The sequence below is a fragment of the Pteronotus mesoamericanus genome, unplaced genomic scaffold (genome assembly GCF_021234165.1).
Source record: "Pteronotus mesoamericanus isolate MK-2021 breed Mesoamerican mustached bat unplaced genomic scaffold, CSHL_Meso_final contig_214, whole genome shotgun sequence".
NCBI lineage: Eukaryota > Metazoa > Chordata > Mammalia > Chiroptera > Mormoopidae > Pteronotus > Pteronotus mesoamericanus.
In genome coordinates, this window is record NW_026555089.1 from 5,016,525 (window position 1) to 5,032,550 (window position 16,026).

General features: G+C 48.6%; 1 protein-coding gene across 5 annotated transcripts; it reads right to left on the bottom strand.

Annotated features, from left to right (window-relative positions):
• Window positions 1-163: 163 nt before the first annotated feature.
• On the bottom strand, window positions 164-13,381 carry DPF2 (double PHD fingers 2). Of its 5 annotated transcripts, none has more exons than XM_054570894.1 (12): window positions 13,292-13,381; window positions 9,005-9,165; window positions 8,512-8,619; window positions 8,021-8,184; window positions 7,065-7,157; window positions 6,843-6,921; window positions 6,292-6,333; window positions 5,124-5,261; window positions 4,867-4,995; window positions 4,593-4,705; window positions 3,720-3,801; window positions 164-1,470 (listed from the first exon to the last, which is right to left on the bottom strand). In XM_054570894.1, exons 1-12 carry the CDS (start codon window positions 13,321-13,323, stop codon window positions 1,394-1,396), a joined length of 1,218 nt encoding a protein of 405 aa, XP_054426869.1. In that variant the 5' UTR covers window positions 13,324-13,381; the 3' UTR covers window positions 164-1,393. The 5 variants fall into 5 exon arrangements, with proteins under 5 accessions (XP_054426869.1, XP_054426866.1, XP_054426867.1 ...); XM_054570891.1 differs by having other exon boundaries at window positions 8,021-8,244; XM_054570892.1 differs by lacking the exon at window positions 13,292-13,381 and adding an exon at window positions 12,478-13,194 and having other exon boundaries at window positions 8,021-8,244.
• Window positions 13,382-16,026: the final 2,645 nt, after the last annotated feature.

A 16,026-nucleotide genomic window follows, 5' to 3' on the forward strand; every position in this document is an offset into this window, starting at 1 on the left:
GAACTGTTACAATCTGCTTTACAGATTGAGGCTCAGCAAGAATTTCAATTTGGAAGAGAAAGCTGTATTTTACATTTGAAAACCACTGTGTAAGAAGTTTTAGGATGAAGTGGCCTTCATAACCAGGAAAGGGAGTCAGAAGATAAATCACCCAGCAAAGGGCTCTGTGTAAAAACGTTTATTTGTACTAATGTTTAGAATTAACAGGAACTAAAGAAAAAAGACACAACTCCAAAGCGACAGTGAATTAGGGCCTGCCCACGGCCAATAGGAAGGCCACTCCAGGTTGCCCTGGCATTGGAGTGTCCCTCCCACTACTTAAAAGTGTCACCAGGCAGAAAACTGAGGAATCAGGGTGTGAAGACCTTACCAGCTGCTAGTGAGCGTGCAAGGGAAGAAAGGGATGTCTATGTGGCTTCCCCATGACCCAGGAGCCAGGATACGCAGAGCAGGAGGCAGAGGCTCCCAATTCAGTTAAGGGCAGGAGCTAAATACCCAGGTCTAGGAAGAACAAAAAGGGGACTTTGGAGGTAGGCTTTTTCATCGAGTTAAAAAACAGGCACATTGTCCAACTTCTCCCTGGGACCCCCAAGCGGCTGGCCTGGCCCCCTGATGCTTTCCCTCTCCCCACAAAACCAAAGGGAGTAAGGACGGGAGGCAAAAGATAGGAAGTTCCAAGGGTGGGGAATGCTGCAGTCACTACAGACTGCCTGTGAGAGCCAGGTGAGCACGAGGAGGAATCAGAATGAAGCTGCCACTCCCCCCAGGGTGGGACAGGGCAGTGCCCAGAGAGTGACGAAGAGCATCCTGGCTCAGGCAAAGGATCGTGGAGAGCAGGAACAAAGAGCTGCAGAGAACCACCATCGGGGAAGGAGGTGGTGAGGCTAAGCAGCAGGAAAGGCATGGAAAGCTCCTTGCAAGCGCATCCTCAGTTTGCTCAGTTGCTCACTCCCAGCTACTCCTAGTAAAGGACCTGGCCGGGCTTGCCTCTGGGGGAAGGGAAAACCCTGGGGACCAGAGTGGAGGCAAAGCTCAGAGAGAAGTGAACTGCTCCCCTACTCTTTCTCAGTGGACACTGTCTGAACCCTGTGATCGCCAGGGCCAGGGCCCAAGGCAGGCAAGTGAATGCACTTCATGGAGAGCCGTGAGAAGCTGGGCCCCCAGGTACGCCTTGGGGCAGTACGCTGCTCCGTTCTCCCTGAGGGCCTGGGGCCAGAGGCAGTCAGAGCTGCCACCTCAGCGTGCTGTGGCGAGGCAGGCCGGCACAACCACCCCCAGTTCTCTGGACTTGTGAGAGACAGGAGGAAGGAAAAGGTGGGCATGAAAAACAAGAGAGGAGAAAACAGCCCTAGATGTACGGGGGTGGGGGGTGGGGACAGGGGGAGTGGCCACATCAAGAGGAGTTCTGGTTCTGGTAGATGGAGGCTTTCTCCTTCAGCAGGTCCAGACACAAGTGGCAGCTCCAACTTCCTGCAGGGAAGCATAACGGCGTTAGGATGGGTCCCACACAATCCTAATCTGCTGTCCTTCCAATCCCCACACATCACCTCTAGTAACAGGATCGGCTATATAGGGAGGATGGGAGGCAGTCTGCAGTAGCAGTTTCACATATATCCCGAGCTGGGAGAAACTTCTAGGTCTTCCAATATGAAAAATAATTCTCAATGGAGATGACAGAAATAATCACTTGGAGGACTATTTCCGAATACAGACTCCCAAATCCTCTTGGCCCTAATTAAATTAGAATGTCTAGGAGGAGGGCTTGGGCAGACAGAAATTTTTAAAGCACCCAGCTTTAGCTTTGTGATTACAGAAGCACCTGACTTTGTTCTCAAAGGTTAGAATAAAAATCATGAATAGAGTCTCTAGAAGAACCAATTTTGATTCCACATAAAACAACTTTCTGTGAAAACTATGGAAAGACAGATGGGCTCCTCATCACCATTAGGCATTTGAGCAAAGACTGAGGACCCAGTCGGAGAAAAAGGGGGTGAACTATGAAGATGGAAATTGTTAGGACCCATGTCTAGTTTCACAGAAAAACAGAAAATAACATCCCGTACAAGAGAAATAACTGCTTATTACTGTCTTTATGTTTACTACGGTTGGATTTTTTTTTTTTTTAAGAAACAAAATTAGCTCCTAACGTCTTGAAATTATAAGCATAATTGTATGCATATGTATTCAAACATTATTCTGGGAAAGAATCCACAGCTTTTATCAGCTCTTCAGAGATAAGTAACTCTCAAAAATATGAAGGTCCTTTCTACCCCAAAGGTCAACACACAGGAAAGAGTTGACAAGGTTTTCTGTAAATAGCCAGTGGTAAATATTTTAGGCTCTGTGAGCCTTATATAGTCTTGGTTACCTTTTTTTTTTTTTTTTTTAAACTCCCTTTAAAAAATGTGAAAACAGCCCTGGCCAGTGTGGCTCAGTTGGCTGGAGTGTCGTCCCAAATGCTGAAAGGTCACAGATTCGATTCCTGGTCAGGGCACAAGCCTGGGTTGCAGTTTCGATCCTCAGTTTGGGACATGGGCTAGAGGCAACCAATCAATATATTTCTCTCTCACATAGATGTTTCTCTCCCCCTCTCTTCCCTTCTCTCTGAAATCAGTAAGCATGTCCTCTGGTGAGGATTAAGAAAAAAGTTAGATGAAAAGGGACAAAGCAAAAAAAAATTTTTTTATGTGAAAATCATTCTTAAGAGTTACATAAACTAGCCAAACCTGGGTTTGGCTGTGAGGTATAGTTTGCCAAACTCTAACCTAGAGCCTATGCCGCCTGACGGCTTCTAGGGGGTCCCCTCCAGCTGCCTCCACTACTTCAGCATCTGACAGTACTTCAAAATGAAAGCCCTTCTACAGTTAACATAGAATTTTATCTGTAAATTGGTATTTTTATGGTTACCCCCCCCCCCCGCAGAACTCAATACTTCTCCCCAAAGTAGATTTCTAAACTCAGCATGAAAGGTAGTAAGAGCTGAGTGCTCCCCTCCAGCTGCTAATGGACTGTGACTTTGTTAGTGGATTGCTTCTCGCGGGGAGTGGGTGGTGATGGCAGTTTGACCTGTATTACAAGTGAGCTTACATCACACAGTGAGCCCCTTTCTCTTGCCTGGAATGCTGGCCTACATCCTTTGTGCACAGTAACAGCTACTGAGATAATAACATCCTCATAAGTTTCCATATTTCTATAAAGGAAGAGTTCAGCCCAGAAATTTGGCTGGAAGGGGGCTTGTAGAGAAGTAGCCACTTTCTGGTGCCACCAATGGTTTCTTCAAGTTTCCATAACCATGGAGCATTATTAAGCAAACTATTCAGCTTCAGGTTCAACTTCTTTCCAGACTGGGCTGAAATGAACACTCAGATTTGTCAAGTTCAAAGAGCTGATAATCAAAGAATCACTTCAGACAAGCTACGATGTGAGTTTCCTGGACTGACTGAAGGAAAACAAATCACTCCTTCTGATGACTGTTCTCTGCTCAGTATCTGCTTTCGCTAGGGCTGTCGATATTCTGTGTTTGCAAATTTATCTGGTGATAATGTACAAACATCAGACCCTTGAAGCTGAAATCCTAGAAGGCATTCTAAAATGAGAGAAGGCGAAGTGCCAACTCCCTATTTGGAAGGACAGATCACTGATAAGAGAACTCCTTTATTGTAGGGGTGATGGTCCAAGTTACTAATAATTGTTCTGAGTAAGTGACCCAGGCAACCTACCTTCAGGAGGCTCAGACATGGACGGGGTAAGACAGTACATGTGGTAGCCACGATCGCAGTCATCACAGAATAGCAGCTGGTCCTAGAGAAGGCAAGATAGAAGAGGCTGGGGGGAGGTGAATAACTAACAGGCCCACCAGTAGGAAGGAGAGCTTCTGTACACAATGCTCCTACTTCCAACAAGAACGAGACAGGTGGCAGTTAAGAACAGACATGGGCGTCTCTGGATAGAAAACCACTGCTGCCCATCTCTACGCCACCAGCTGCCTGACTGATCCCAGTCTCCACAGTGCTTTCTACAATCTATTCTCCACAGAGTAGCAAAAGTTCTACCCAACTGTCCCAATGCAAGAAGGTTCCACCCAGCCACACAGGCCTCGATACACCTGGCTTGTCCACCTCAGGTCTCTGCACTTGCCGCTCCTTCCCTGGGCATGCTCCACCTCCCAATCTTCTTGGATTAGCAGCTTTGTATCATCCAAACCTCAACACCACCATCTCCTCCTCAGAAAAGCCATCTCCGATTATCCAGAACAGCCAGTTACCCTCTGCCACACTACTGGTTTCATTTTCTTCATGGCACAGCATAAAAATGTCATTTCCTTGCTTATTGCTTATGTCCACAAAGCTGTAAATTCCATGAAGGCAAGGACCTCGTCTGTCTTGTACTGGTGTCCTCAGTGCCTAGGGCAGTGTCTGACACACAAGTAGATGTTCAACAAACACCTGCCAAATGAAGTCCCACCTGGGATGCTGGGGACGGGCATGCATGAGAGGATCTTGCTCACTTTTAAAAGAAAGCTCACTTTAGAGGGAACTGTGGAAAAAACAGTAAAAGCTGAGGAGTGTGCTGGGAGGGGCAGGGACACGCACGTCATTCTCGGAGGTGCCGCAGATGTTGCAGCACTTGCACTCGATGCACTGCCAGCGGTAGGTCTTCACTGCTGCCATCATCACAGGGGTGAACTGCAGGCAAGATGGATGCCCTGTGGGGGGGGGGGGGGGCGCGAGTGAAACAGGCAGCCGGAAATGGGGGAGAAGCAAGGTGACCTGGTTGACTGTGACAGCCACTGGATGATGGCAAGCCAAGAACCTCTTGCGGACTGGATGCTGACTGTGGCAGCCCTTGCCCCAGGGTTGGAAGTACCTGAGCGACCACAGTCAGAACATGACACCAGCTCCTCGGGTTGTCCTGTCTTCTTGTTGATCTTTGAGTCCCCCAGACAGAAGTCGCAGTAATTGTTGGGCAGTGCCAATCCATCGGGACCCTTCTTGGCTACGCAGAGAAAGAAAAAACTTTGATGATACTCATGGGGACCCTGAGGCCTCTCAACACCCCAGACGAGGGGGTTTTTCATAACCAAGCCGATTCCTGCTTGCCCCAGTTCTGACACCTCAGCTTACATTTCTGCTCCTCGGACCTCTGGGAAACCGGGGTGGGTGGCTGCGAGTCTTCCTTGTCTTCGCCCTCCTCCTCAGCCAAGTGGGAGTGGGCATAGTGATAGCTGAGGCCTGGTCGGTTCTTGTAACGTTTTCCACAAACTGAGTGAGGAGAAGATTCAGAGGGAGGTGTTAGGACCTGAGAGCGCCACATCCCCGTCCCTCTCAGCTGTAGAGCTCCACCTGAGGCAGAGACAACGGCAACCGCCCCCACCCGACCAGCTCTGTTCTGGGATAGGCTTTTAGTGATGGCTACCTCTCCTTGGCCAGGAGCATCAGGCCCTGGGCTCTTCTCCCTACTACACCCCAGGCCACTTCTACTCTTCCACACTGGCTGTCTATGGGGCTGAGTCCTGGCCCCATCAACACTTGCCCAGGGAAGAGTCTTGGGAGGATCAGGTCAGGAAGAAAAGGGAATTTCTATGGTCTTGCAATTTGGCAGGAAGGAGGAGAGGTAAGGAAGATAATCCAAACTTTTCCCTTCCCCACCCCCGCCTCAGTAAATGTGGAAGGCTCATGCTACACTATATATACCATAGAGCACATCTCTGCCCAAAGTGGGTAAAGGATAGGGCCTGGGTCTCTTGGGGAGGGCCTATCAACTAAGTCTGCAGGGCAGTTGGCCCCCAAAGAAATTCAAGGACACTCCCAACCAATCAGTGCCCTGCCCAACCCCACCAACCAGCAAGGAAAGCGGATCCCCACAAGGCATCGTTTACTTTTGAGCAGTGATACCAAGAAGAGTAAGGGAGCCAGCAGGAAAGGAATGGGAAGAGGACGGGAGGAGGAGGCGGCAGGATAGTAGGGAATATTAGCTGACACCAAGTGGCTGTTTTGGGGAAGCGGGAGCAGAGGGATCTGTTTGTAATGGGTTTCTTATAACGCTTTTGAAGCCACCCCATGCAGCGGGCCCAAGCAGCCCGAGGAGCAAGTCTGTGGGAGACAAGCAGTGGTGAAGGCAGCTTCCAGGACTGTGAGGAGCGGAGCACAACAGAAGGCCCACTGCTCCTATCCCCAAGCCATTCCAGAGACTTTTCAACTAGCATCACAGGAGATGAGAAAGGCAGGAGGAACAAGGGAGGAGGGAAAAAGGGACAGGAAAAACAAAAGTCTGAAAAGTTGAGAGAGCTACCTCTCTGGGGCGCTTTCGAGGTATGCTTTTGTTTGAAACTATCTGAAAGACAGAAAGAAAAGTCATGAGAAGAAGGTCTTGATATACTTGAGACAGGAGCAGCAGCAGCAGGAAAGCGGAGCAAACGAGAGAGAAACCCCAGCGGCGATGGTGCTCCCAGGGTGGAGGGACAGAAGTGGGGAGTCAGAGAAAAGTGGGAGAAAGAGACATTGAAAAATTTGCTGTTGGACTCCTGGGGCCCTGGCTTGACTGGGGCCAGCAGACCTGGATGCCATCTATCAAGAGGCTGATTCTGCCTGCTGTGGGTGCCCCTCACCAGCACCCCACCCCAGGGAACAGCAGAATTCTCTCCCAGAGCATGCAGGTCCCACCCATCAGTCAGCAGAGGCCAGGGTTTCCCAGTGGTCTCAGAGGGAACCAGTGGGCAGGCAGGGCAAGACTCCAGGCTTTTTTTACCACTCCGAGCAAGAGCACAGCCCTCCCTCCTTTCACCTCCTGAGCAGGAGCTGGGTCCAAGGCAAGGACTACCCACCCACTTGGGAGGCACTCACTGTCACAGGCATAGGGTTTGTCCCGGTCCTCCAGGATGGAAGCGTCCAGCTTCTTCCGGGCACTGCCCACACCTTTACCCTGTCCAAAAAAGGCAAAATATGCTCTTACTAAGTAAGGTGTCTGGGCCTAAGGAGTTAAGTTCTCCTGAAAGTGGCTACTAATCTCACTCGAATCCACAGGCTCCCCTGTCCCAGGCTGTAAGCAGCCCCTTGGACCCTCACCTTGGATTTCCCTTTGCCCCGACGCTTGGGAGTGTCTTCTTCATAGTCCTCATCATCGAGGTCATCCAGGAAGTCATCCGGTTCTAGGATCCGCTGAGTGGATAGGATGATTAGGATGGGCAGGAATAATGTTCATCCAAAAGCTCCCCAGAGTGGCAGCAGCACGGCCACCGAGAACCTCCTTTGTGGCCTGGCCTTCCACTCCAGCCTCATCACTGCTGCCCTTCAAGTCTATAATCCTGTCCTTCTCCCGTCAATGTTGCGGGCTCTTCCTTCTCTGTGCCACTCTGCATGTGGTTCCCCTAGCCTGGGAGGCCTTTCCCACCATCTCCAAGTGGCTGAATCAAACACCATGTTTCCATACAGCTTTTCCTGATACCCCATGTAGCCACGCCCATCCTGCCTCTGATCTGCTGCCCCAGGAGCACATTTAGTGGTGGTTCCCTTCCAGCGCCTCATGTCCTAGGTTTAGAGCTTTGCTGTTTAATTGTGTGGCCTTCTGGGACATTTTTGTTAACTGTTTCAGCCTCTGTGTATGTGAAACAGGGACCACAGTACTGATTTCATAAGGTTGTACAGACTGGAGAAAATGAGGGAAGAGCCTATAGTACTGTGTCTGGAGTATTTTTAGCTCGGATGGTTTTATGTGCCTGTTGACAGGGACCGCATCTATTTCATCTATGTAACCCTAGACATCAAAGAACTTTTGTGACAAAAGATGAATGAGGGAGAGTCCGTACTTAGAAGAAAAGAGGAGGGAAAGACCAGATGGAAAGACTGAACGGCAACAGTGCAGCCAGTCAGTACCCAGCGCTAATTAGGGAATGAAACGGCAGAACTCCTGGGGCCTGCCTCCTGGCCCATAGCTTGCTTCCATTTTCATTACTGGGTGGCCTCTGATGAGGAGGAGGCTGGTGTCCATCAAAGTTCCCTTGGCCAGAGTATTAATCTTGTACCTTCCGTGCTCGACTGTTGGTCACAGGAAACTCGCCCAGGCTGTCATCATCAACTCGGGGATCTGGGGCGCCTCGCTTCTCCAGGGGGTCGGTGCGCAACAGAGCCTCTAAACTACTGCCATCCTGAGAGATCAGCCCCTCCTTCTTCAGGGTCTGGTCTGTGTCTGCAGGCAAGGTCAGGATGAGGCAAGGCTCAAAAGGGCTGAAGGCAGCCGGCTCTGGGTCTACAGAATGGTAGGTCAGCCACAGGCCAGTCACTGTCTTCTGGTCTCTGGCTACTCAAGAATCAAGACACCCTAATTCACTTGGCACCATAAATTATCTGTTTATCTGTCTCTTCTATTAGACTGAGTTCTTTAAAGAAAGAAATCACATCTTAGTCACTCTAGCATCTTCATAATCTAGTCTTAGGCTTGGTATACAACAGGAGGTTAGCAGGCCTTTTATCATGCAACAGGCCATGCCCCTGCTCAGGAAGGAGTGTGCTTTACCTGGTTTAATAGACGGGAAAGAAAGTCTTGGGTCCTCAGGAGGGTGGGCTCGCCGCTTTTTCCGCCAGCGCCGGGCAGGGTACGAGTACAGCTGCCCAGAGGCCAATCCTGTGGAAGATAGGGAGGGAGAGAGAAGTCAAGCCCTAACCCAGTCCTAGAAAATATCAAATGCTCTCTAGGTGAGTAAGCCCCACCTGAGTTCTAGAGCAAGGGAGGCATATCAGCCGTGCTGGGGGAAGGGGAGGAGATGGGTGGGACAGTTTATGGAAAAGAAAAATAGATGTAAACTCAGGGCCTTGACTAACACATAGTTCTGCAGAATCCCCATAACAGCCTCAATCCTGCAGAAAACCAAGATGCTGGTATAAACCTGTCTGCCTTCTTCCTCCCTGGATGGGAAACAGCAGGGAAAACGCTCAGCTGGCTCACCCCTAAAATGTGGAAGCTTCCTCTTTCTGTGTTCCTGAGCCTAGACCCTTCCCTGGACTCTCACCTGGACCCCGGTGTCGTTTTTCCATCCAGATATAACAGTTGCTCTGGGCTACTCCGGTCTGTGAGTCCAAGAAAGGCAGGCGCACGCTGCGCTCAGCACAGAGGCGGGCATTGTAATTGTGGCATTGCTCCATGGCATCTTTGTAGTACTGCTCCCCAAGGCTGCAGTGAAGACAATAATCAGGTGTGTATGTACGTGTTTGGGCGGCGGGGGGAGGGCATCCCTCTCCCTCGCCATCTGCTTCTCTAAAAGGCTCATGGGACTGGGAGACTGTTGCTTTGGTTGTATCTGCCTCCATTCCTGCCTCATGGGGCACCAAGACCCTTCATTAAGCCATTATGAGAAAGGTACTTTACAAATAAATTACCATCTGGAACACATGATTTCTTCATGTGTCTAATCAGACTTAAGTCCAACCCACAAAGAAAGAAACTAATGTTCATTTTGTGCCTCTCATGAGTCCAAACTCTGCTACTCAGGATGCTATTTCCCTAAAGAGGATCAAGGCGGGGGAAAAAGATGCTATTTCTCTTAAACTTCATGACTATGAGAAGCAGAGGTTAACTCCTTTTTATAAAAGAGGAAAAGAGTTCAACAAGGCCTGGGAGACTTCCTAAAATATAATTAGCATTGTACAGTATATCTGTACAATGAAATTCTATTTGGCCATAAAAAAGAAAGAAGCTCTTCATGTCCGGACATTAAGCAATCTCCAAGATAATTAGGAGGGGAAAAAAAGCAAGGTACAAGTACAGCGTTGAGAAGTATTACAGAATGCTACCATTTATGGAACAAAGAGGTAGGAAAGAAACTGTAGGCCTCCAGGGGGGAAGTGACTATGGGACTTTCTCCTACATGCTCTTTTATATCTTTTTAATCTTTAACTAGGTACTTACTTGGCCAACTAATTAATTCTATATACTAATTTTACAGTCAATGAAAAACATCTGAACATACCTGAACTTCCTCGAAGCCTACTCTTTACTGAGTATCACTATACTGATACAAAACCTATGCGTTCAAAGGCCCATCCTAGGTCCTTCTCCATTTTCACAACATCAAATTATATAGAAAGTAAACATCTTGGAGTCAAAAGACTCAATTTGAAATCTTAATCAAGAGCAAACCTTTAAGTGCTCTAAAAAGCTGGAATATTGCACAGTGCCAGGAGTTACCTGGTTGTAAGCAGCACGTATACAGAAGCAATCTTGTTCTCATAACCTAGGGCTTAACAAGCACCTTAGCAGTAGAGCTTAAACTAGAATAATTTATATTTATATATTTGGTCAATCTTAAACAGAGGGCAGAGGTGATTTCTTTCCCACAGTATCCCAGTATCCATGAAGGTGTCTGGGGTATCTTGATTTGACTTGGGGGTAAAAAGACTGGGCTTGGCTAAAAGTCACCAAATAAACGTGGACATTTAGTAAATCCATGTGGGTATCAGGTTCCCTGCTATAGACTGGGGATGTTGGACTATGTAAACTCCAACATATTCTGTAAGAGGGAGACCCCTAGACAGATAAGACTCTGTTGCTTATGTCTGTATCTTGAGCTACACCAATAAACCCTGCTCTGGAATCTGAGGGGGGCTTTCACTGAGCAGCCACAATAGACCACTTAGGCACAGCTTAGCATGTTCCCAGCAACTGAAAGACACACATCACAGACAAGGCACTGATACCACAAGACCGTCTGACTTGATTCAACGAGCTGTAATGACTATAATTTGAGGCAGCCATAAATCTTGTGTTGAAGAGTGGAGAGAATCGAACAGGCTCATGTTTGCTCGCCTTTAGGAGGCAGCCATGTCCTCATAACACAGAGGACAACTGGATAAAACAAGGCTGAGTGCAGCAGCTCCTTTGTTTCTGCTGATGGGAATTGATACTGACACTGGAAGTGAAATGGAAGGAACAGCCAGATGGGCTGAGAGCTGCAAAGTCAGAGCAAGGAGGCTAGAAACAGTTTGAGGGGAATGGATGAGAGATGTTTTATCAAAGTTCTTGCGAGTTAAGTGGGGCAAACTGTCTCGTGAGAAAGAGAGCTGAGAATGAAACAAGTTGGGGGGAGAGAGGATCTGATGATGAGAGAGAAAGGAAGAATGAGAGCTCTTAAAAACCTAATGTTCCTATCACAAGAAATTTCAAGATAACGTTATTCTCTAGATCTTGTTACCTAACTCGGAAGGTTTCAAAACTAGTCAGCTGCCACAGCTATTTACTACTATTATTTTACCCTGATAAGATACCTCAAAGACTATTTCAAATATGACACCACATTTGGAGGGATGGAGAATTTACAAATAGGAACATTCCTCTCCCAGAACAAGATGCAAGTCAGAAAAGATGAGCTAGCAGTCCTGCCCTCAATATATAACCTCAGTTGTCGGAGGACGAAGCACACAATGATCAAGAAAAGCAACAGAAGAGCGTCTTTTCCCAGGGTGAGAATGGTCCTGGAAGAAAGAAAGCCCCTTCTTAAAGAGAAAATCCTGAAGGAAAATGCATCAATTGTGATCCACAGCCCTCTGCAGCTAGAACAGAGGAGGAGAACGTCTGTTTCTGATTACTGGTACTCAGGAACCAGTGGCTGGTGACCCTCACCATCACTATAGTGCTTTAAAGAGAAATAAGAAGTCGTACGTTTATTTAAATGGGCAACCCCTCACTTCTAACACTACACAAAAGGGTTGACAACCCTATTTCCCAGAAGAAAGTCTTTCAACATAAAAAAAAATCTCATTATGTATAACTCTCAAAATGTAGGCAAGCCTGGCATTCCTCTAGAATAGTAGATTTCCAAGGTATTAGCTTTCTTTTTCGGGAGGTAGCAAACCTGTGTAAAAACTCCCCTTACCACAGGACGGGGGGAGTCAACAAAGAGAAAGGCAGGGAAACAAAGAAAGAACATCTGAGTCATGAAGAATAACTATGTAAGTGGTAGACCAACAGTGTCACTTCTAAATTGAGGGGAAGTAGCCTGAAGAAGAGCGCCAGGGAAACTAGTGAGCAGATCAGAAAGAAAGATAATAACGTTGGGAGGAGGAATGGCTGTAAGAAGCAGCAGGATCCAGATGAAAGTTTAAAAAAAAAAAACAAACCAAACCCACAGGAAGAGAAGGCACTTAGCTTAATGGAAGGGGGAAAGCATTCTCAAAGCCAAGGCTCCAGGCAGGGGGGAGAAGCAATGTACCCTTCTAAAGGCTCTTGGAAAGAACGAGGCTTCAGCCCACCACAAAGACAGACGAGAAGCTGTGAGTCCCTTAGGACCGTTCCGAAACCTTCACCTCGTCGTCCAGTCAAAATCCCAAAGCCCTAACTGGACAACGACACACCTCCCGATTCTCCTACCCCGCACCAAGCGCAATCAAAAGGAGCCTGCTCTATTCGCCACGGGGCACGAACCCATTTAAAAACTCATTCAGATTCCTCTTCAGGGAGGAGGCTGGGTTACATCAAGTCCCAAAGCACCTTTCACTCGTAGCTCTCAGGCCGCTCTCCATTTCCCCAACCGTTAACTTTAACTTTGCCCGAAATCTGCCGAGCACAAGGATACTGCCTGGCGCGACGACAGCCGACCTCGCCGCGTCTGGAGCCCGGCGAAGGCGCCCTGGACAGCTTCCGTCCAGTTCCCGTGTTTTGACGGCTGGGATTGGCCGGCGCGGAGGCCCTTTCCTCTGAAGTTCTCTCCCTTCTGCCTCTGCTCTTCAACAAATTCTTCCCGAGAATATTTCTGGTCTTGAGTCCTCATACCCAAGAGCCCTCACCCCGACGTCATAGAGCTGTTTGGAACAAAACAGTCCCGCGGTGCTTCACGGCGCCGAGCGGCCGAGCCTGTTGCGTCAGGGCCGGCTGCAGGAGCCGACGGCGAGAGCTCGGCGACCCGGCTGCGCGAGGACACGGGCCGGTCCCGGGTCCGCCCTCGGCCCGGCTCCTCCGGACTGCGGCGTCTCGGGAGCGACCTGGGGACTGTGTCCGTCATACGCAACAAGGGCGCCACACTCTGGAAACCGTAAGCCTGAAGGAGTGCTCAGACCGCACAGCCCCACACATCCCACGGAGGCTGCCCGTAAGGGGCTCCCGTGTGCCCCCCTCAGGGCCTCCACAAGTTTCCAAAGAAGCGAAACGTCTTCTCCGGAGTCTCCTGTTGCCCTCCCAGTAGGAGTCGCGACATGGCCTTCCCGGGCACGTCCCTCTTTTCGCCTCGGCCCTTCCCGCACCGCCCCCTCCTTCCAGGCCCCATACAAGACCTCCTGGCCTAGGAGAGAAAGAAACGACCACTCACAGCTTCACTACATTTTCCACCACAGCCGCCATCTTCCCTGCTCCTCTCCCTCAGGCCGAGAGGCCCGGAGCCCTCAGCGCGCAGGCGCCGAGACCTAACGGGGGACCCAGTTTCCTAGTCCTTCTGCGCAGGCGCCACCAGAGCGCGCGCGCCCTCTAGAGCGAAAGACAGGGAACAAGCTTCGAGCCGGCTCGCTGCGGCCAGGGAGCCGAGGACCCCGATGCGCAGGCGCTCCCCGAGCCTCCCGTTGGAGCCTCACCTTCTCCATTTGGAGGAGGGAGGGAGGATGTCGCCTGGTTACGGGGAGATGGCTAGGTTGATGAAAACTGGCAGGCCCAGAGATGGGCTGGATGGAGCGCTTTCATCCTGCTACCATGCCGACCCTTAACCCTGTGGTTAACCTTTTGTTCTCATCACAGGCGACGGGGTTGGTTGGTGGATAGCGGCCGGTAAGAGTCGTGCAGGGTGCACTTGGGCTGTCAGACGGGACCATTTTAGGGAGAGGAACACTAACGCCCAGAACTGGGTAGTTGTTTGGCCTACACACTGGGGTCTGACAAAAGTTACTCACCTTCCTACCACCAAACTCAGCCACCAACTTAACTGGTACCCTCCTCTTCTTCTTTGCTTCCTACTGCTATCTAAGCTGTCCCCTGCACTTAGATTTTGAAGAATTTCCCTCCTACAACTAGCCCTCTTTCTGTACCATTCATTTCCCCACTGTTGAATCATGCAAATTCGTGTACATACATGGCTTAATATTCTCTTTTTAAAAAAGCAAAGCCCTTCCTGAAGCCCACATCTGCCTTCGATTATCACCTCATTTCTTTCATCTTTTCATAGCAAATGTTCTGTTTATATTCTCTATTTCTATTGACTTATTTCTAAGTCTTTCTGTTTAATTTAGTGGGGATTTTGTTCCTACCAGTTCACTTGAAACAGCTCCTAACAAAGTCACCATGACCTCATTTTAACAACTTTCGAGATCTCTTCTCAGTCCTCAACAGCCTCCTAGGACACCAGTGACCATTCCCTTCTTTATCAAATTCTGCTCCAGTTTTCTGAGATATGCACCTGGCTGTCCTGTCACATTGTCTGTTCCGTCAGCCTGTTTCGCTGCTCTCTTCCACCTGTAGCTATCAGAGTCCCCCCAAGGCTCGGTCTTTGGTCCTTGTCATACGCCTAGTCCATCAATTCCAAGATGCACATATTCCCTTTTCTCTCTCCCCATTTTATTTTATTTTATTTTTTATTTGTTTAAATATTTTATTTATTTAATTTTAAAGAGAGGGGAAGGGAGAAAGAGAGGGAGAGAAACATCCATGTGTGAGAGATACATCGATCAGCTGCCTCGCACACGCCCCCAACTGGGGACCTGGCCCACAACCCAGGCATGCGCCGTGACTGGGACACGAGCCAGCAACTTTTCAGTTCACAGGCCAGCGCTTGGTCCACTGAGCCACACCAGCCAGGGCCTCTCCCCCCGTTTTAATATTTCAGAATCACGACATGACTGTGCCTTAAAATCACATTTGGCAGATGAGTGTTGTGAGATATTTGTTATCGTCTACCTTGCACCAAACTTGCAGAGTAGATATCAGCAGCTTAGGAGAAAAACCAGAGGTAATACTGGTGTACTCTTTTGCCTCTGGGAACCAAATGATTGTGGGGAGAAAGGGTATCGGAGTTGGCCCCAATGCAGGAGTCAAAAGTATGTGATATGGCCTAAATGTCTGTGTTCCCCCTGAATTCATATTGAAGCCCTAATCCTTAATATGATGCTGTTTGAGGGTGGGGCCTTTGGGAGGTAATTCCGTGGAGGTGAGGTCATTAGGGCAGGACCCTCAAGATGGGGATTAGTGCCTTTTTAAGAAGAAGTCATAGATATCTCTTTCCACAAGGAAAGGCCAAGTGAGGACACAGCAAGAAGGCAGATATCTACAAGGCAGGAAGCGGGCTCTCACCAGGGGCGAATCTGCTGGTACCTTGATCTTGAACTTCCACAGATCCGTTAGAAATAAACGTCTTGTTGAAGCTACCCAGTCCCTGGCATTGTTCCAGCAGCCCGAGCTTATTAACAGAGTATGCTAGCACTACAGCTGAACATTTACATGCTCTAGGATGCAGTATTTCCAATTGTGGGTATACACCAAAAAGCATGTCAAGAACATTCATAGCAGCATTCATTGTAATAGCCCCAAACTGGAATCATCCCAAATGCCCACAACAGCAGAATGATTTAAACAACAATGGAAAGAACAAATTATTGCTACACAACAACGTGAATCCATCTCAAAAGTTAATATTGAATAGAAGCCAGTTTTAAAAGAGGACATCTTGTATGATTCTACTTGTATAAAGTTACATCAACAGACACATTGTGGGGCTGGAACTCAGGAGAGTGGTCACCTTTACAGGATCGTGACAAGGAGGGGGCATGAGGTGGCGACTGCAGTGCTGGTGATGTTCCTTCTCTTCACCTGGGTAGTGGTTACGTAGGTTTGTTCATTGTGTAAAAATTAACTGAACTACACAAGATTTGTGCACTTCTTTGTATGTATAATTCAATAAAAATTTTAAAAGAAAAAATATCAGTATTAACAAGTAGTCTAGTTCTATGTAATTGGAAAGGCAGTGTATGAGCCCAATATCAAAGGATTCTTTTAAGATAGGCTACATCACTGAACAGTAGATACTCTACATGCTCAGGACCAGTGCCCAGTATACATAGTGTT